At 44.0% G+C, this 21,618-nt stretch overlaps 2 protein-coding genes across 8 annotated transcripts in view; one reads left to right on the top strand and one right to left on the bottom strand.

Moving 5' to 3' along the window:
- EYA1 (EYA transcriptional coactivator and phosphatase 1) overlaps window positions 1–16,375 on the bottom strand; it is a 177,995-nt gene extending 161,620 nt beyond the window's left edge. For 4 of the 7 annotated variants that reach the window (XM_083826582.1, XM_083826581.1, XM_083826584.1 and 1 more), the window contains exon 1: window positions 4,857–16,374. The gene's annotated coding sequence lies outside the window, so the exon portion shown is untranslated. Of the gene's footprint in view, window positions 1–4,856 lie in introns of all 7 variants that reach the window. The other 3 variants (XM_083826580.1, XM_083826583.1, XM_083826575.1) reach the window with 2 other exon arrangements.
- Window positions 1,536–21,205, top strand: LOC310894081 (uncharacterized protein; the record flags this gene model as incomplete). The annotated part of the gene is made up of 6 exons (XM_083823784.1): window positions 1,536–1,573; window positions 4,175–4,907; window positions 15,984–16,056; window positions 16,849–16,925; window positions 17,970–18,111; window positions 20,128–21,205. The coding sequence occupies 6 exons, from the start codon at window positions 1,536–1,538 to the stop codon at window positions 20,133–20,135; spliced, it is 1,071 nt and encodes a 356-aa protein (XP_083679910.1). The 3' UTR covers window positions 20,136–21,205.
- Between the last annotated feature and the right edge of the window lie 413 nt (window positions 21,206–21,618).

Genomic DNA, 21,618 nt, shown 5'->3' with positions numbered 1-21,618 from the left:
GAGGTAGCCGTGCCCCAGTCACTGCATGTCCCTGCACAGGGGACCCGAGCACGGGGCTGGAGCCAGATTGCTTCGGGGCTCACTCTGGCCTTGGGAGCAGCATAGATGCATGCGCGTGGTGCAGAGCCTGGGCTACCCAGCCCGCCCAAACCCCAGCTGCCTCCCCATGGGACCGACACCAGTGTCTCCCCATGCATGCCACTTCCAGCATCCACCCTGGACCAACCAACAACTGAGATTCAGGTGAATGTAAGCATCAGTGGCCTTCCTTACGTCTTCATGAGTAAGGCTGAAGATGCTGCTGGTTTTTTACCTTCCTACATGCTCTGTATGATGAGAAATGTTCGCTGTCTCTCAAGGTCAAGACAAATGTTCATGGCTAAGTCACAACTTTCATGTACCGCAACAAGCATCTTATCTGCAATCTATGTAACAGATCAAATGCTAGAATTTATGTTTTCCAACTACAAATATTTCTACTTTATATCATGCAGTAAAGTTCTAGCTTTATTTGCAGTGGGTGTGAGTTTCACTAGTAGGTGGAAGAAGCCTATTTTCTCCATTTGGACTCACCTATGAAAATGGAAAATGGGAGACATTTTTCTATTTTATTTTATTTTTTTCTCTTTCAATCTCTGTGAAAGTCCAATTGAAAGTGAACGAACAGCCCAAAGCCTGTGAAAACCAGAAGGCTGTATCACTGAACTGTCAAAGTTGTCAACATGAGGTCCAGTAGGATATTTAAAGGCACCCTGGGAGGTTAAACATCCGTAGCCATTTATCCCTATTTATTTATCTGAACTGCAAGCACCCTTATGAATGACATTAAGCACCCAGCTGTGCCTTTACTTACCTAAACACCTTTGGAAGCCTGACCCAAGGTGACCAGAAATACCAACAATCCACTAGCTAAAAAGTTATCTTTAGAACATTGGTGATGTTATATTTACCTAACAGAGATGCAAGCTGTCCTTCAGATTCTTCTGCTATGCCTTTTGGCTCTCGCCTCTCAGCAGGCAATCCCAGGGCTCTGCTCCATCCCCATCACATCTCTGCAGTCCCATCTGGGCTGTCCAGGCAGTGGCAGTGCCCGTTGTCCCTTGTCCAGAGCCACGAAGGAGCTGCCTGTGGCGTTGCCCTGCTCTGAGTGGGTACAGGGTGGAGGCACCGTCTGGGAGCTCTCTTCCCTGGCCAGCAGTCACTTCTTGTGAAACTAAAACCTCACTAATAAATCTTTGCCAAATTTGGACAATTGGTGTGAATATTAGAGGGGAGGAGAAGGAAGTGATTGTGAGAGCATTTGTAGGACTCCCAGTTCCTTGGGAAACAATGCTTAAAAATATTTATAAATGATGGTTTGTACAACTTTGTCATATTTCTTGCTTGACAGATGACGTTCTGTTCCTCTGATTTCTGCCAAACTCTGTTTTCATGCAAATGCATTCAATAGATCATCATTTTTAACATAACAAAAACTGAAAACTTAAGGGTTAGGAACCTTGATAAATAGGTTCTGCTTACATAACTACACAACGATGCATTATGTGTTCTTGGTTATCACAAAATATACCAGGTTAGTCAAACGGCAGTATTTAGTTCCCACTTTCCACATTTCAAAACTGTTTTGGCCAACAAGAATTACTTTTATGTACACATGTGAAAAAATAAGAAAGTGAGAAACACAACTGAAGTTCTTCAAGACATTAAAATCAACCTGTCCTCTAGCAACAGCCACACTTATAACAAGTTTGCTTATCCTAATACTCTTGTAATCTTTTCTATCATCATAGTTCATGATAAAACTGCAGTTATTGTTATGTATCACTGGCTAAAGTAACACACTAAAAATGAAAAACATAGCAGGCGATAGATAGTTTTAATCCATATGACATTAGATGTACAATTTGTTATAAAATATGAATTAGTTTTATTTATCAAATAATGTTACAAATAAATTATTATAAATAGTATTTTGTAATAAAGGAGAAAGTAAAGAATGTATTCCATTAAAATCCTGAGCATAATGTTTCTCTTTCCTTTGAGAACTGTATAACCTAGAAGCTAAAAATAATAAATTTATCCACACGATACCATGCAATCCTCCTCAATATTTAGATGATAAAGAACTCAAGCCTGAGTAATTGCAAGTCAGAAACTTCAGGAATTAGGCCAACTGCCCTAAGTGTCAGTAGGTGTGACTTGCTATGGAAACAACATAGGAAGGACAGAAAAACAACTTAGAGTTGGAAAAGCTTTAAAAAGCATATGAAGTACCCTGCTGTGGCTTGCTTGATTTTAAGGACTTTACATACAATTTCCGTTCATGAGAATAAAAAGAGTTTTCTCACAGCTCACTTCATTATAAGGGTAGCTGCAAAAATGCAGACCCACCTCCCAGGCTGGGAGCTCACCCCAGTGATTTTTCTGGGATGCCCAGCACAGCAGGGCCCCACTGCCCATAGACCCCCTGGGCTCCGACAGGAATCATCCCACATGCCACAGGACAGCTCAAGAGCTTGCTGTCGCAACTCCAAATCTGGTCAAACATTGGTCTAAAGCCTTCTTCTTTATGAGATGGTGCTATCTTGGCCTGATTCATAGAAGTTAATGGTAAACTCATTGCTACTGTTTCCATGGTTGTGTGGTATGATTAGCACTTGGAGACAGAGTGAGAAGTGATGCTGTGTCACAAAGAGGTTAAAAAATGTAAAATGGCATTAAAAGCGTCTGGACATTTGAGAAATCATTATCAAGTGATGTTTGATATATTAGATTAAACATTGAAAGATAAAAAGAGTAGAGATGAAAGGAAGGAAAAACTCTAGCCTCTTACTCCAATTTAATCCCTTAATTTTATATCACTTTCCCTCCCTCTAAATCTAGAAGGAAAGGTTATTTTGAGCAATAATATTTATGGATTCTGTAATTAAGTAATTGAATGAAAGAAACAGAGAAAATAGCCTCAAATTCTCTAAATGCACAGGATGCAGGAGGCCCCAATTTCCGTCTGACTTGAAGAACTTTTCAAATGACCTTCAAAGATTTAAAAATTCTCCTGCCAGAGGAGCCCACCCCTCACCCAGCACCAAGCAACAGGAGTTGCAACACAAGCAGGGTAGACCCATCAGCAAGAAAGAGTGGCCTGCTTCCTCCTTTTTCTTTCTACTTTTTTTATGACACAGTTTACATGCAGATACTGAAAGAAATTAGAAATGAAATGTCAGGCCTGGAAGAAATAACAGAGCTGTCAGGAACCAGTGACTTAGTTTTTGCTTAGAGGGCTTGTAAACATTTTTAGTGATTCTATTACAAATTCTGCAAAAGGGTACTGCCTGGGAGCTGAAGATGCTGAACCATTCATTAAGACTAATCCATACGTTTTGAAAGTTTGCTCAAGGGCACAGATACCTGCAGTTTACCTTACTCTGAAATCCATAGCAGAATGTTTCCAGGCTAGCACAAAGGTCTGGGGGTGTCCGGACTAGCGTTAAATAGGCCAGCTCCCTCTATGAGCTGTAGTCCTCAGTTAGGGACATTTCCTTCTGTCTCTTATTTTCTGGTGCAGACAACCTGCTCCATGGCTGCTCTGTGATCCTACAACTGCACTCATTGTGGTTCATGCTTACACAGCTCTTGGCAGAGAATGAACAGCTCTAATCTGGAAATTGTTTTGTAGGGACTTTCCACACACCACATTCTCTGTTTAGAAAAAAATAGGGGAATCAGTTCTCGCAGCACTGAATGACCAATTTCTCTCCTTATAGCCTTTTTTATTTATTTAAAAACACTATGGAAAGTGTGAGTATTCAAAGGTAGAGACTGCAATACTACCATTTGTAATGTCAGTGCTAGGTTAAAGGTTGGACCAGATGATCTTGGAGGTCTTTTCCAACCTGAATGATTCTATAGTTAAGTGATTCTAATGCATTTTATTAGAGCATGTGAGGTCATGAAAGTGTTTTGCTGCTAGAAACCAATGTGTGCTACTCTTCCCTTTGCAATTTAAATGCAACACTATGTTCCTCAGAGCCTTAATAAATAAATAAATAAATAAATATAAAACCCACCAAATTAACGTTAACCAAAACAATGTTATATTTTAATAATTGAAGAAAACGCTGGTATTTGACTTGGTGATAGAAGCACAGCCTATTCAATTCTAAAGTATTTTCAGCAAAAGTAATCCTCGACTCCTGAAACTAAGAACAGCCAAAAAGCACCTCGCAGCCAGCCGCATCCAAGCACCCTTCCGCAGGGGAGCAGAGGAGGGGGATGCCCGCGGTGCAGCCCCCGTCCCTGCCGCCTCTGCTCCTGAACGAGCCGCTGGGCGATGCGGGGACGGCAGCGAACTGGGGGAGCCCCCTCGCCCCTCCTCGCCTCCTTCCTCCCCCGGCCCACATGGGCGCGGGCAGCGGCCGCATAAGACCCCCGGGGACCCTGCCGAGCGCTCGGCCGTCGTGGCCCGGCACCGGCCGCCTCTCCCGGTCTGCCGGAGGAGGAGGAGGAGGAAGAGGAGGAGGAGGAGCCGTGGACACCTCCCCTGGCACTCGCCGCGCTCCGAGCCGGCAGGCCGGGGGACAGCGCACAAGGCGGCCGTGCGAACCGCACCGAAGCCCCCGCAGATTTCTTTGCCCGCAAACCCGCGTTCAGCTCAGCCGAGCCCCCCGGACCCCCCAGGACCCCCCAACCCGTCCTCCCCTTCCCACCGGGGCTCCCGCAGCTGCGCCCCTCCCCGCCTCCAGCCCTGCAGCGCTGCGCACCCGCGGAGCCCCCCGCGGCCCCCAGCACGGCTCGGCACGGCCCGGCACGGCTCGGCACGGCTCGGCACGGCTCGGCACGGCTCGGCACGCACTTACTCCGCGGGGCCTCCCGGGTGGAGGCTCGGGCCCGGCGGCTCCCCAGGCGCGGTAAGTGGCGAGGAGCCGCGCTGGGCGGGGAGGGGTTTCGCCGAGAAAACTTCCCCGGAGCCGAGCGGAGCGGTGCAGCTCGACTGCCCGCCTCCTCTTCTTCCTCCTCCTTCTCTTCCTCCTCCTCCTCCTCCTCCTCCTCCTCCCGCCGCCGCCGCCTCGCCCGGCGGCAGCACCGCGCCTGCCCGGCCGCGCCGCGCTGCTGCCGCTTTCCGTTCCCGGGGCTGCAAAAACAGCCGCTTTTTTTATTGTTATGAGTAGTGTTTTGAAAGGGAAGGTAGAGCGGAGGAAGGGAAGGATGGGCGCCGGAGGATCCCGGCTTCCCCCAGTGCCGTGGGTGCAGCCCCGCCGCGGTACCCGCAGCATCCCCGGCCGGTGAGGATGCACCGCTCTTGGGAAAGCCATCCCTGCCCCTGATGGAGAAGGCGAAGAGTGAGTCCGGGGAGCAAGGACAGCATGGGAAGAGTGGAGGAAGCCGTGCTGTGATGAACGTGGCACCTGACCCCTCGGACCTCGGGTTATCCCCAAATTCAGAGCTGGTGCGCAGCATCCCCTCCTCAGTACCTGCGAAGAGAGAAAGTATGGGGCTGATCCTCCGGGTCTTGTACTTCAGGTACGAAGTCAGTGCAAAGCAGTGGTGAAACATTATTTTTGCTTGTCCGTGCAGGGGGTATGAACTTAAACTCAGCATGAAGCACTGGCATCTAAGTCTAAAGTTAATGAGTGCCCTCTTCCATTTGGCAGGTTGGTCCCTGAGGAAGGAGCTCAGCTGGTGATTTTTTAACGTGTACTATTAAAGACCAGCACTGCAGTCCAGGCCTCGTTCTCCCTTTCTTCTTTCCTGAACCGGTAGGTGTGCTTCCCTAGACAAGCAAAATAACAACAACAACAGCATTAATAATAATAAAAAGTTGCCATTGCTTCAAGCTCTTTCAAATATTTCAAACATTTCCTTGTCTTCAGTACATACTCCTCAGCTACTTTTTTTTCCAGATCTTCACAATCCATTTCTATGACAATTTCAGAAAGTACAAAACATCTCTCTGACTTTAGAGAAAGTGAGATCTCATCCCCACAAGCATTTATAATCTTCCTTAACCATTGGTACGCAAGCAATATCATTCAAATCAATAGAGTATCTAGCTGTTTGTCTTAAAGGATCCCAATCAATTGGAATCTATTCTTCCTTCTTAATGATATTATGGGATTTCCCCCACTTGTTTCTTCTCCAGTATAGCCATCCTGTAAACTAAAGGGTGAGGGTGAATTAAAATGACAAGTATGGGGCCATATACAAACACACTGACAAGCTGAGACAAAGTGCAGTTGTTTTTAAAAAAATAAATGAATACATTAGGCCATACTTTTGACTTATTAGATACTGGATATTTTTATGTGTATATATATTTATTTTTCATTAAACTATATCTAGGACAACACAATTTTAAGATATTAAACTGAGCTTACTGTAATTCACGTTAAATTCGGTAGTTGCACTCACATTGATCCATGACAATGGGATCACACTAAGAAATAACAGATCACACTACCTTTGGTGAGCATTTTTATACTGCAGGGAAGCAGATCAAATTGTCCTAACATACCTGAGGGGAGAATGTGATCTACAGGTTGTAAAAATGGTGGTCTATAGACACACTTAAGAGAAGGTGATATGTCCACCTTCTCCCTTCTAGTGGAACATGAAATGGAAAAGAGCACATATACGTCCATAAAAATCTCTGGAAGCAAGAAGGACAACAGGACATCTGTAACATCCTGTCTCCTGGACTCATGGAATAGATGTCTGCAGCCTAAATTCTACATTGTATGGAGAAATTTCTTCAGAAATTCACAACCTTTGACTAAGCAGATGGTTGAATATCCACTCAGTGATATAGCCTTTCCTCACAGTCAGGAGTAGGGCATCTATCCAAATTCTCTCCTTTTTCGCCTAGAAGTCTTAGCTGCTACAAACTCAGAGATTCAGGTTTCATTTACTAATTTTGATGAAGTAGTAGAGTATGCAACAACCCTACACGTGTCCAAAATACATAAGAAAGTCTTTGCCAGAGCACATCTAAGACCCCAAGGGATGCACTTACTTTAGTGTGGGAAACCTAAGAATAAAAAATGAACATGAGCTCCAGAGTGAGTATAAGTGTTACATAGACCTGTGAGGATGCTGGAAACACAGCCCCAGAGAGGACTATGCTCTCATGAGAGGTGTGAGCCTACTTATCAAAGTGAAAGTGTAGACCTCCTTCCTGTTGCCCTGGACAATATGGTGGCAAGTGTTTTGGATCTCCTTAGATTTAACTTTACAGTATTTCTGTTGGCCTTCCCCTTCTGCAGGTTTGTCAGTTGCTCGTGTTGTAAGAAGAATCAAGTGAAACCTATATAATTTTTAAGCACTGAGTGAAAAATCAGCATAAATATCATTCACACTGGGTGACTGATAAACATGTCTTATAGATCAAAATGTTTAAATTTTGTTTAAAATAGCCCTCATATTGCCCTCGTACTTCCTAGAGTCCAGTCTCAGGAGTTGTCAAGCATCTGCTGTACCCACTGGAATAAAAACAAGTTATGCTCCCTCCCTTCCCAGGAGCTGTCATGTCATCTGCAGCAATTGGCCCCCTTATCTGTAGTAGAAACCTTTGAAATGTTAAGTGGCTCCTACAACCTATAGTTTATCTAAAAACAATTTGGGGCTTTCTTGTACAGCTAATGAATTTAAGTAGGAATAGTGAGAAAATTTATTCAGACTGACAACTCAGAGTCCTGCAATTCTGAATACCAGTGCCTTTGAGAGCTGACAGGAGCTCCAAGGTAAACGGTTCCTTTTCTGTTATTCTTTCACTCCTCAAAACAAGCACTTCTCCAGATCTGAGAGCTCCTGGCAGGTATGATGAACAGCAAATCCTAATGAAGGATCTGGTTTGGCTAGAAGTGTTAGGACTTAGCACACTGTACAAATTCTCATCTGAAATAAGAGTATCAGGAGCCAATTTCTTGAACATAATTTATTCCAGACACTAGCTGGAATAAACAGCATTCTGTAACCTCCTCAGATACTTTGCCAGTAGGGAGCTGTCTTTACACTTCTTTCAACTAAGTTAGTGATCCAAATACAAAATTCATCACTCAAGAACACAATGTGGTTTTACAGACTTGAGGATTTGAGTTCATTACCATAGACATGATTGTGCCCTATCTGTATGTTTTTTCTTCTACTGTAGCATGCTGCTAGCCTTGCCCTGAACAGTAAAAACAACAGCACTCAGCCCATCATGCGGTTTAACTTTCTAGAAGCAACTTGAGTGTACGCTCAGTTTCTAAAATATTCATTGTTTTACTTAAGTGAACTTTCATGCTGGAAAGGGAGTATAAAAATGGAACCTCTTTAGTAAGTGTTTTATTGTCTGCCTCAGAGTCCTTTTGGTTTCTTCAGAAATAGAAAGGAAATTTTAATTCTTTTGCCCCTCACCCCCTGCACAATGTATGGGAATGAGCTAGATGTTGTCCCAGCATGGGCATTATGAACAAAAGTATTGCCATGAATGTAAACCTGATGACCAATGCAAGCAAGGACTAGTAAAACTGAACCTTTCAGTTCCAGAGTCAGATGTCATCTTCAGCTACACCTAGATGCAACTAAAAGCAAAGTCCAACACATGGAATTTTTATTAATAGAAGAAATACAGGTTTCAAAGAGAGAGTTTCTAATGAAACGTGGGAACCTTTCTGAGGCAGATGCTACTTTCTCTGAGTTCTGGAGAATTTCGAGCACTTTTTTTCAGAGTCTGTAAATTCATCTGCTTTCTAAGACCCAACAGTGTAAACACTCATGTTTGTAATTTTAGTGAAACCGCTTACGGACCTAGTTCTGAGTACATAGATTTACAGAAGTTCCTTCCATAAAACAACTGTCTAAAACCATATTATAGAGTAGATTATCAATGAAATCCTATTCTATTGCCTTTTATATTTTAAACTTTATGCTGATTTTTATTGTGTCTTTGCTCTTCCCGATGTTCATTAAGATCTTCAAGCTGACTACTGCATGTGAAATAGAATAATACTCTTAGCTTTCCTCCCTTTAAGAATGCGATCACAAAGTTCTTCAGCAGTAAAGGCCTGAAATTAGAAGCCTGTGTACACAACAAAGATACTGATGGGAGGCTGAACCATTCAGAGTGACAAGCCACTTGTTTAAGGTCATAATCTGCAAACATGGACTTGTGCATCAGTTTTGTGTGAGACTACTCGTGGAAGCAGTCTAGCACAGTGACTAAGGCAAATTTGGAACAGCAGTTTACCAAACACAGAAGTTCAATCAAAGGTGCCTTATCTGGAATCTTGGAAAACTTCTTTGTGCTTAATGTGCCTCATTTTCCTCAGAACATTATGGCTCCATTTAACTCCTAACAGTCCGAGAGGCTGGGCTGTGTAATTTAATCATCTTGTTTACGATTTAAGTCTTGCTTATCTGTCATTACTGTATCCTCAGAAAGATTATATATATCCTCAGGAAGAAAATTGTGTATATTCGAGAAAATTGTGTTTATAAAAGTATGTTCAAATGGTTTTATCATTTTGCCTGCGAAAGTCCTTGAAAACCTTAATTTACAGTGGAAGTATTTCTAGTAATGACCAGAAAATAAAAGAATAGTGTTATTTTAATGAATGAAAGGATATGAAGGCATTGAAGCACATTTCTGACAGATTAATAGGAAAAAAAAAAAAAAAGGAAAAGGAAAACAACACACTTCTTCAGGTGTGTGGGGGAAAATGTTTGAATTTAAGATTACCTTTTCAGAATTTGTTCAGGCCTCTTCTGGGCACACTTCTGGAGTTATTCCAGAAAGCGAATTAATAGTGAAGAAATTTAACGAAACGATGAATTTTTAAAAGTTAATATTATCCCATGATCCAACTGGAACCTGCAAGTGCATTAGGAACAAACCAGGGAAGAGGGAAAAAAAAAATCTGTGCTGGGCAAAAGAGCTCCCGGCAGAGTTCTTTTGTGTTTTTCGTTTGTTTGTTTGTTTGGGGGTGGAGGTAGGGGATGTTTTTCTTTTCTTTCCTTTTCTTTTTTCTTTTTTTTTCTTTTTTTTTGGCACTCCGGACACGGGGACGGGGCGGGACCCGGAGGGATGCGCTGGGGACGGCCGCCACCTCCCTGCCTCTCGCCCCGGGGCTCCTCCGCCTCACCCCGGCCGCGGAGCAGGGCTGGGGGGGCAGAGCTGGGGGTGGCAACCAGGCATTCCGGGAAATCATCCCTTTTCATGCAACCCGGGCCGATCCCGTGGTCTGGCAGAGGTGATGTCCGGTAACACCTTGGGGGGACTGCTCCTGGAGCACTACAATCAGTGGCTTCTTACGCCACAGAGAAAACTAGGAGATCAAATAGGGTAAATAAACAAACAAAAACAACTACAAAAAAAAAAAAAACACCTCTCCGACTGGAAACTGAGTCACTTCTCCTTCTCAGTAATGTCCCAGACACGAATATCTAATGTGCTCCTGATCCCTTTCGCTGTTTGCAGTGCGTGAGCGCAGCGATTGCCGATGGGCGCGTTCGGGCTTTGAAGTTACGGAAATTGTCTTCGCAGGCATTAGTCGGTATTTTAATAGCTCTCATTCTGGCTCGCTTGCTGCAGGATTTACAAAAGCCAAAAATTCAGCGCTCTTCCGGGGCATCTAAAACGTTAGGTCCGTCCTCCGAGAGGCAATTCAACGTAAGGCCAAGCGCGGAGAGACGAAATGAGTGCATATGTTCAAAATTACATTTTCGGCAGAAATTGAGATGCACCGGTCCGCGTTTAAATGCGAAGTGGGACAGCGGCGGGGGCGGGGTGGCTCGGTGTGCAGGAAACATCACTGGGAAACCTGGAATGTAACAGCGAGGATCAAAAGTTAATGGCCTATTTGATGTGAAAAGTGAGCCGGGGATGGCGGAGAGCGGGAGCGAAAAGAGCCGCCGGGACGCATGCAGGGCGCCCGCACCGCCGGACGATCCGCGCCCCGCGCAAGTAGCTAAACCAAAAATACAGCGCAGGTAGGAGCGCATCTAGGGCGGGTTAGCCTTTCGTCTGGTGAAATGAGCCCTCCCGGAGGGGCGGCAGGGCGGAGACCCGGCTCCGCGCATCTCCGCGCATCTCTCCGCGCCTTGTTCGGCTGCCCCCCGGCGTACCGCAGGGCGCTGAGCGGGCGCTGCGCGGGGAGGCGCAGCCAGCGCAAGGCGCGCAAGGGGCTGCGCGGCCCCGGGCGGGCAGCGGGTGCTGGAAGCATCCCCCCTGCATGCGCACCGCCTGTGCCAGCCCCTGCCAGCGCCTGCTGAAAACCCAGGGCTGTGTTTACGCGTAATTTAAGACAAGCGGGGAAACGCCGAGGAGGAGACCGTTTGCTGCGCCGCATCGCCAGGCCACGGCCGCAACTCGCCAAAACTGGGGGCACTGGATCGAGCCGTCTCCTTGCTGATTAAGCTAGGAAAAAAAATGTATATATATATATGTGTGTATATATATATATATATTCGTCACTGGTGCAATCAACATATTTCGGCCACGCCAGTGTGCTTAATCGCATTTTTCTAAAAATAACGTTCTCCCTTGTACCGTTTAATTTCTCCTGCGTTAGCATACGCTTTGAATTAAAACCGTTGACAAGATTGTAACGAAAATACTGATTGATGTAAACATGGCCTGAAACAAATCCACACCTGATTCTGTTTCTCTGACGATGATGATTAAAGCCAACCCCCGCCTTCCCCCGAGCCCGGCCAAGGTCTCCAGCTTCCAGAAAAACTCTTTGCCGAGGCGCAACGGTGGCAGGGAGCGAGCGCCCGGGGAGATGTGCAGAAGTGCAGCATTTGATGCGCCTGGGGGTCCCCGGGTAGATTTGGAGAGGCATTAAGTACAGTGAGGGCAGTCGTTTTCTCCCTCGTTGGTCTCATCCCATTCGGCTCCTGAGAGAAGTCTGCAGGCAGCCCATTGCCAGCGCTAGAATGAAAAGGCGAAGGAAAGCCAAAAATGCCTGTGGTCTCCCTAAACTACATTAAATCGCGGGGGTTTTATATTTAGGTGGATAATGAAGCGCGTAAAACGGTAGATAAAAATCAGTTGCTATGGACCGTCTAGGATTTCGTATGTTTTTATTAATTTTCATAGGAGATTTGAAGGTTTACGGGATTTCGGCGCTACAAGCGGGCGCTGTGGCTGAGCTCACCCGCGGAGGGATCAGCGGGGCCGGCGGGGAGCGCTCGGGGCGACCTTTTTGCAGCCTCCCTTCCACCAGCACGGTTCAGCCCGGGCCCTGGAGCACAGCTCCCTCCAGCTGCCCCCAGCCCCCAGCCCCTGACGAGCGCGCAGCCACCGCGGGGCGCGGAGGTCGTGGGGAACATCCGCGGTGCGGAGCCCAGCGGCCCTTTCCCTCCTCGGAGGGGAGTCTGGCAACATGGGGCTTCCCCCAGGGGGTTGTGTTCTGTCGTTTTGTTAACGACACTGTGCGGTTTTTAAAATTGTTTTCTGAAAAGAAATCTCTATCATTGGAAATACACTAATTTTGGGGGGCTGAAAAGCCGCGTTCACAAGGGCTGGCTTTGCAGCTGAACACATGCTCGCAAGGGCGTCCGCCTAAGTCCCGAAGCAAAACCTAAAATCCCCGAGCGACCTCATCATAGGGGTATGGCGGGCCCCCCTGCCCTGTGTAGGGCTCCTCCAGCACTGTGCGGGCACAGACAGTGTGTGGCTGCACCCAGGGGCTCCTCTGCAAGCGGCGCTCCGGGCTGCGCGGGGTTGCGCGGGGCTGGCTCGCCCGAGGGGGCACGCAGGGGGCCGGCGGGGCGAGCAGGTGTTCCCGGCTCGCAGGAGCTACCGTGCCGGTGTGGCTGCGCGGGCTTCACCGGCCGTGTTTTTTTTTTTTATATATATATATTTTTATTTTTTTTCCCGGGCATTTAGGGATGATTTAACTGATTTCCATGCGCCACAGAGAGCGGTTCAGCGCCTTACACTTTGCCCCGCGAGTTGCCTTCAGCTGCGCACCGCCCGCAGCCTGAATTCCTCTGCGCTGCTCTCCGGGCTGGTTCCCTCTCGTATCCCATTTTCCACGGGGAATTTATACACCCAGCCGCACACGCTGCTTTCCAGGCGGCCAATGAACGGGGTTTCGAAGCGGGTAGCCTCCTTTGTTTAACGAAGCGGCATCATTAGCTCCCCATTAGCTGGGGCAGCGTCACGGCTCACGTCATCAGCCCAAATCACTGCGTTCTCACTCTCGCTGCGCTGCTCCCCTAAGGAAGCTGCCGGCTTTCTTAGCCCGCCAGCGAGAGAACCCAAGCCGCACCGGAGTGTTTAATCCGGTCATATTTAATGTCACACCGCAGGCTGGCTGCGGAGAGACCTGCCGGATGAGCAAAGAGGGGTTTGGATCCAAAGCCGCCCTAAGGTGGCGGTTCGCAAGCAGCCCGGGTGGCTCCTAGGCTGCGATTCAGCTTTATCGCTTTATAGTAAATAATAGGAAGAATTTTAAGAGCAGACCCCATTCTTCCGCGCGTACGTTGTTTTCTATTGCATTCTGCTTCTTACAAAGGAAGAAGAGAAAAGGCAGTTTCTGTGTTAGGGTGTTAGAATGGTATCAAGTTATCATTTGCGGCAAGGACAATGTAAAAGTTCAGGGAAGGGGGTTTTGCTTGCCAGACACTCAGAAACGCGCAAAGAAAACCAAACCCAGCAACAATCAAAGCAACAACAAAAAACCCTAACCAAACAAGCCCAAAACCCCAACAAACCAAACCAAACCAAAAACAAAGCAAAAAAGCAACAGCAACAATAAACCGCAGATACTAATAAACCTTAAAAAAAAAAAAGTAGTTTAAGATCTATCTTAGAACACAGAAGCACTGTTACTGTACATAGAAAGTTGAACTATCCTCGTCTTTCAGGCAACAACAAACGTTTCTGAATAAAATACGAGAGCCGGGAGAGAAGTGTGCTGAGACTGTGCTCGTCTGATATGCTTGTTCGCTTCTATGGCTAACTCTTCACGTGCGGGGTAACTAATATCCACCTCAAAATTGCCAAACAACACTCTCTCAGCTATGCAAGTAAAAGTACAGAACATGTTACTGCTGTAGTTTATGCCTAGTTTAGTCTCAAGGATCAGGGGGTGTTTTCTGACGGCCAGAATATGCAAAGCGGTGGATTTCTCCCTTCCCGACTCTGGTGACACCCACGTGTGACTTGAGTGTGTGCATGCCTGTGCACCATAGAATATGACGATGTGGAAAATGCATTATTTCCTGAAAGAGTAAACAATCATCTTGTTCAAATAATCCGGCTTGTGCTGTGTTTTGTGGGTGGAGGAGTGCTTACCTCAGGTCTACTCAGGTTTCCCAAGCATAACATGTCTGTAAACATTGCAAATCATCTTCGAAAAGTATTGGGTTGAATTCTGCAAATCTAGAAATAGACACATACTTTTTTTTTTTTTTTTTTAATAAAAAAAGATTAGAAGAACACGCCGTTAAAGAAAAATACAGTGAAGGGGAAAGTAAAGGAAGAGAAATTGAAATGGTGTTGGAAAAGTCTTGGCTCTGGTAGGCAAGGAAACACTCTATCTTCTTCCAGCATCACTTGATGAGACCATAAAGAGACCGATATTGTGCATTTTCTCAGAGTTTTCCAATATGCCACACACATATAACACTAGCAAGTTTCGACAGCTATTGCCAGTACTCGAGTTGGTTTCCCTCAAGTGAAGAAATGCATCTTTAAGTGGGAAATCTGCCATTGGCTAACCACAGTCAGAGATGTCTGCTGGGATAAACAATATTGTTAATTCATTCAAGCTCCATCTGTGGAAATGATAAAGTACAGCCATTATGGAAGACTGCAAGGTTAAATTAATTAGGTTCCTCCATTATGCTACAGTCTTCTGAAGATGATTGCTATTTCCCTCTTAAATGCCATTATTCCTAGGTCTATCTAGCAGCTGATGCAATTAAAGTGAACATAATGTAAATTTAACAACACAAATAACACTTTCCTCCACGTATGCTTGAATGGCTCACGCAAGGGCTATATCGCAAGCTTCAGCTTCACTCAGTAAACATCTGATGTAACCTAAAAAAAAAAAATCAAACAAACCAGTGTGTATTTGGATACTTTTCTTCTGTGAATTCTTGGATCAATACTTTTGTTTCATGTTTTCATGTTCTCAGTAATGTTAAGGGATCCAGTTACAAACTCTTGCCAGTAAGAAAGAAAATATGCCCCGCTGTGCACCCTCCTAAACACTTCTAAGAAATAGTGTTTTCTTTTCATTTGGAATGACAATTTTGTTTGCCCGATCTGCCCCGGCGAGGGAGACTATAGATTATGAACAGACACATTTAATTCCGCACCGCATCGCCGGCGGCTGCGCCCAGGCGTGCCCGGGGCTGACACGCGTCCTGCCGGCGCGGTGATGTGCGGGGCGGTGCGTAGCAGTGCGGGGCGGCCAGGAGGCAGCCGAGGGCATCCAGCGGGGTCGGGGCCGTGGGGCTGCTTCCCCCCCTCCTTCTCTCCCTCCTCCGGGGATCCCCGGCAACCTCGTCCTCGTGCTGTGCTCCCACTTTTATTATTATTATTATTATTATTATTATTATTATTATTATTATTATTATTATTATTTACTATTATTTTAAGAAAGAAGCGTGTTTTTCTCTAAATCTTTGCAATCCTTCACGGGTCATTATGGCTTAATGCAATTAACGTCACCTTTTGTAACCCAATAGCAAGTACTTTCAGGACAAATCTTTAAACAGATCGCTAATCGTAAAACAGGTTATGGTGTCTGGGACTCAAAAGGGAGCTATTTGATAGTTGCTCGGATACTTTCAAGCTTCTCCTCCTCTCTTCCCCTCCCCCTTTTCTCTAGCTCTTGCATCTCGGGCTTACGTGGTTTGCTGAAGCGCTGCCTCATGTTACTCTTACACCCCGCAACCTCCACATTTTTTAATTATTATTATTATTTTTTTTTCCTGTTGCTAGAAAAAAACAGCAATGGGTTTTTATACTTTTCATGGTGCAGGCCGACGGGACCCCGTTCAAAAGCACAGGAGGAAAAAAAAAAAAAGTCGGCGAGGATGCTGGAGGTGGTGAGGGTGAGTACCCCGGGCAGGCACCGCGGGCGCGGAGGATGCGGCCGCGGCCCCCCAGCTCTGGGGCCCGAGGTGTGGCCGGGCAGGGGCTGGGGGCGACCTCCAGGGGCCATCCATCATCAGCAGCAGCATCTCCCGCCCCCTCGCTAATTGCGTTGGCTTTTCTCCCAATTAGTGCCCGCGCACTTCCCTGCGCCCCCAGCGCGCACCCGGGGTGAAAACGGGGCAGGGAAGCCCTGTGCTGCGGGGGGTAAAAGGACAACAATATAACGGGTCCCCACATCTACAGACTTTTTTTTTTTTCTTTTTTTCTTTTTTTTTTTTTCCCTTCCCCCTTATAAAGCTTTCTGCACAGTGAAGCAGGTTTGGCTGAGAAGTTTAAGTTTTATTGAACGCCGAAAGCCGTTTTCTGGCCTGCTGTTTGGTTCCTGCTGTGCAGTTTGGGAGGAAATCCAGGTGGGATATTTAAATCTGGTTCAAGTGTCACACAGATGATTTATAGGTTGGTGAAGGTAGAAGCAGATCCTTTCTCCCAAATTTAGGCTTATGCATATATTTCTGTAGGTCACCTCCACGCAACTGACACCGAAAGAGGCCCGGCTCAATGCTGCGGTACACAATACCCAACAAACGGAATGAAAAATTTGGAAATAAATCATACAGGAATTCGTGGTTCGGGGGAATGACATACCAGTACTTAAATTATTAGATTATGTTTGAATAGAATATCTACCCCACACCATCTCTGTACTTTAATTTTCCTGATTATGTGAATAAAATTGGTCCTGATTTCAGTTTTACAGCTGAGTTTCAGTTTATGTTCTCAGTTAGCCTTGAGGAATGACTGTCCCTTCGTGAACCTGACAATGAAGGTAAGTAAGTTGCACTGTCACCACGTAGTTGTGCATTATGCTACATTTTTGGAAGAAACCCTTAAAATCTGTCATCTCTTACTGTTTTGTGTTGGTCTTTTGTAGGTCGGGAACAAGAGGAAGCTGTAGGTAATTGTTATAAAGATGTATTTTCCAAAGAGGTTGTAACAAAGATCATATTTAAAAGGTCCTAATTCTATGGTATTGAGGGAAAAATAAAAGAATCACTGTACCTCATCTGTCTTTGGAGACATTCAAAGCAATCCTGCAGAATGCACAATGCATTCACCTTGTCTGGTTTAATAGAGGCAGAAAATGATTAGAGTGTGTTTTAATACTTGCTGTACAAGTGACGCAAGAAGCTAAGCCTCAGAACAGTTTAAATGTTGATATACCCAGCTTGAAAAAGCTTGTCAAATAAATCAAACCGTTCTGGGGGCAAACCCATGTTGTTTTTAAACCACAGAGTGGGGCAGTGGGCGTGGTTACTCACATGGTTGAATGGTGAATGTATAGATTTAAAATATATTTTGCCACACTGGTTTCCAGAGGATTGTTTTGGCCTCGTATTCCAGGACCATGAGCCAAAACTCTGGTCAATGTTTTGACAACAGAGCCAGGAAAAACAAAAAAGGCTTAGCCTGTGAAAAAGAAATGAAGATGTAGTGAAGGAAAACAGTAGTCTCTCTGCCACTGCCTTACTCAATCCATATGTGGACTTAAACACAGGAAATACCCACCATTCACCGCAATCAAGCCAGAGGCTTGTGCATCAGAAAGTGCCTTGTGGAACTAATTGGACTCTATTAAGATTGTCATTGACATAGGAAAGCATTTTGAAATTTTAAATCAGAACATTTAGAGAATATAGGAAAACGATAACCGCTGTAAGAGTGTTAATTTTTAAAAAATATGTTCACCACAGCACTAAAATTTTATGATGTGTTCTAGTGTGACTTTCTGCATAGATTAATTATAATTTTGTGATGTTTATGTTCTTAAACTCTTTATGCTTGCTTTTCATCTAAAATCTTTCTGTCACAGACAAAAATCATCAAGTATGTTCCAGCATCACAGCAGGGTGGAAGAAAATCCAGACTTCACCAATTTAAAATGATAATCAACAAAGTGATGATGTCTTACATACCGACAAAGTTTGCGGAGGAAACAGAGCTACAAATAATAGGTCCTGAAATGATTTTTATTTTTTTTTCATTTTATAGACTTGAGTGAAAACAACATTTGTCCTTGCCAACAAGTATTTCGCGAAGTGTTTCTTTTAGCACATTCCTGCCAGATATCTCCTTGGGAGGTTTTGGTGATGTTTTTCTTGGCTGCAGTTTTTTATTATTATTATTATTTATTTTGTTTGTTCGTTTAGTTGTTGTTGTTATTGTTTTTTATTACTTTTTTTTTTACTATACTATTGCATTTAGATTTTTAGCATAGTGAGGCACAATTAAACATGAAAAAACTATGTTGTGTTTGCCAATTAAATTCAATCTCTAGGCAATTTCCACTGAATTCACAATCCTGTGAACTCTTACTCTCTTTGCCTGTTTGATTTTTTCTTCCTCTTGCTTTGTGACAAATTAGTGGGACCACTTTTGCTTAAAACGGCACAGGATCTTTAGTATGCTGCTGAACAGTGAGTCAAATCTCTTAGCCTTCTTGATAGATGGAGAAGTGTTTGAGGAGGTGACATGTTTTCCCCAATTTTTAAGTCACCAAATAGCACTGTTGTAGAGCTGTGTAAAAAAAATATCAGTTCCTCCACATCAGCAACACAGGGTACTGTGGCAGGACTAGGGACACAGATGTCAAGTGTCTTGTCTGCTCTCTGTACCTCAGGTAATATATTTATTTATTTATTTTCATTATTTTCATTCAGTTTGCCTTTTTGATCCTTTTTTTTTTTTTTTAATTATCCAAATGGTACTTTATCCAGATTTCATGAAAAATTCCTATTCATAAATCTTTACTTTTGAAAGACTTGTAAGAGCAAACATGTTCATACAGAGCAGGAGCTGCAGTTGTAGTTTCCATGTGTTGAAACTCAGCTGACTGATATTTGGAATACAGGTAGCAGAACCTCTTCTCCCGATGCTGCATGTTCAAGCCTTATGTTCATCGGCAGAGATTTTAACACATTGTCTATGTAAAATATAACAACAGTGGAAAATTTGTCTATTTTGGCATTTCTAGCAAATGAAAAACCCAATTTTCATAGCCTGGTCGACAGCCTGGGATGAGACTTGGGGCTCCTGAGGGTCACCGCCTGATTTTCTCTGTTGTCTGCTACCAGTATGATAAAGCCATGGCAGAGCACCCCAGCTCTTCCTCCAGAGCCAGTCCCTGGATGACCACCACCTAATGCCAATTATCAGTTCTTCTAGCTCAGGTAGCAGCCTTATCCTGATGTTTTGTAACTTTTGCAGATTTGACTTCAGGACTTGTAACACCATTCCATGCATTTTATGTGGTCTGTTGAGGGAAAGAGCGGGGGGAAAGTCTGTGTGTAAATACATAAAATGTGATGACTTTACAGGCATGACTTAAGTCTGATTGTAATGTAAACAAAGCTGATTATTGTGTTGGTAGATGTCTACAAAGTGTATTTGGAGTACAATAGCACATATGATATATTCAGAAAGCAATTGAATATATGATAAATTAAGAACAGACAAAACAGTTATTTCACTATGAAGTTGTTCATTCTCTACACATGTGATTCTTAAATTTTTCTGAACGTGAAACTGTATATGTAAAAAGCTGATCGGAACAAAACACTCAGCCCTATCCATGTATCCACCCACATTCCTGTGGGGGGAAAAAAAAGGAAGAAAAGAAAAAGTTGGCTTCTTGCGATCTGGACTATTGACAGATGCACCGTCATTAATTTTTAAAAATAAGAACAAGGGACTATAGACACTAAGATCATATCTGGAGATTTTGTATTGCTGGCTTTGGAGTGAAAGAACATAAAATTCACCCCAAAGGTCAATATAATTGGACTTCTAAGTTATCCATATTTTCTCTGATGAAGTGAACATTAGACTGAAATGCGTTGGAGGCAGAGAAATTTGAGTTTTGGCTTTTTCAGTGACTTTGTCGATTAATTTCCTTGGCCATTACCCATTACAGTACTCTGCAAAGGCAGTGTTTACACCAACCCATTTTCTTTTGCTTTCTTTCTCCATAGATACCTAAACATATAAAATGGTGCCATTCTTTAAGGAAACAATAAGAGAACAGAACAGAAGAGATATACCAAACAGACAAAGAAAGAAAAGAAAAAAGGTGGGGGGGGAAAGAGGAAAAGCAGAGATAAATGTGTCTGTGTATAAACATACTTCCTTTGAGTGACACTTGATGAAAATTATACATTGCAACATAAATAACAGTAAAGCCTTTGCGAGGTCCATCTGCATCTCAGCCACTACTGATCTGGTGTCTTGCACCCTCAGTAGCATTTGATCGGATTCCATGGAGATAGGCACGGAAACCATTTGTAATTGAGATTTGTAATTAAGATGCAGTCATCCAAATTGAAACCGGTATGAAAATATGAACTTGAAAATAATAACTGGTATTTATCCATGACATCAGGTTACCAAAAGCAGTAAGCAGTCCAGGGGCTGTCCTGGACCTACTGTATCTTGATTTTGGCATTGGCACGTAGGACTCAAATTTCTTTCCACTCCCCGAGTACTGTCAGTTATGCCTGTGGACCAGCCTTCTGAGTCCAGTTACTTCAAAGAAAGTTTTTTAACTCCTCAAAATTATAAACATCTTTACCAATGAACAGTGTGAAGACAACGGCACAGACTATTCAAAACATTCCCTTTAGTTTGCTAACACATAGCAATAGTTGTTGGACCTAGAGTATAAATTAGATAAGACTAGTGAAGACAGTAGGATTTTTCTTATGGGCCATTGCAGAGTTCTCAAAATAACCATGTAATCAAGAATTAAGTCCAAATCAGTTAAGCTGTCTTGGGAAACATACTACTGCTGATAAGTGATAGATCCTCAGCTGATGTAAACAGATGTAATTCTATTGATGTACTCCTCACACAGCTGTGGATTTATCTCCATATTAATCTACACGGTGGAAAGTTTTCTTACCCCCCACTGGCCAAATGACTCCCCAGTGTGTTGTCTGTCCTTCTGGGAGATCAAAAATGCAGAGCTGAAAGTGTGTGTATTCTGAATTGAAGAAAATGCAGCTGTCAGCATATATGAAAGCGTATTACTGGATCAAAATAAAAAATAACCAATTTATGTCTGCTACTCTGTGTCTTTACTGAACAACAATGACAAAATGGTATTATTTTACATATTACATTTTCTAATATTCCAGGATGAGGGGTCTGGAAAAATCCAAATGGTATTTTTAGCCCTGTTTTCTCTCTCACTCTCTCTTTCCCCCAGTTCTCCCTCCCCACAAAAAAACAAAAACAAAAACAGAACAAAACAAAAAAACAAAACAAAACAAAACAAAACAAAACAAAACAAAAAAAAAAACACGAGCCAATTTCAACCACATCTGAGAGAGGAGGAGATTTCCCAAACATTGTTAAGTTCCAAAAACTGCCATGAAAATCTGTGGTTGGATGGAGGAGAAGAAACATATTTGTTCCTCCAGGTAACCTGGCCCTTGTTCGGCCAGCTTTGCTTCTGCTTGTCAGTG

Source organism: Anser anser, assembly GCF_964211835.1.
Source record: "Anser anser genome assembly, chromosome: 2".
In the NCBI taxonomy this organism is placed as follows: Eukaryota; Metazoa; Chordata; class Aves; order Anseriformes; family Anatidae; genus Anser; species Anser anser.
The sequence above is the reverse complement of the archived record's forward strand: the minus strand, read 5'-3'. Positions and strand labels throughout refer to the sequence as shown.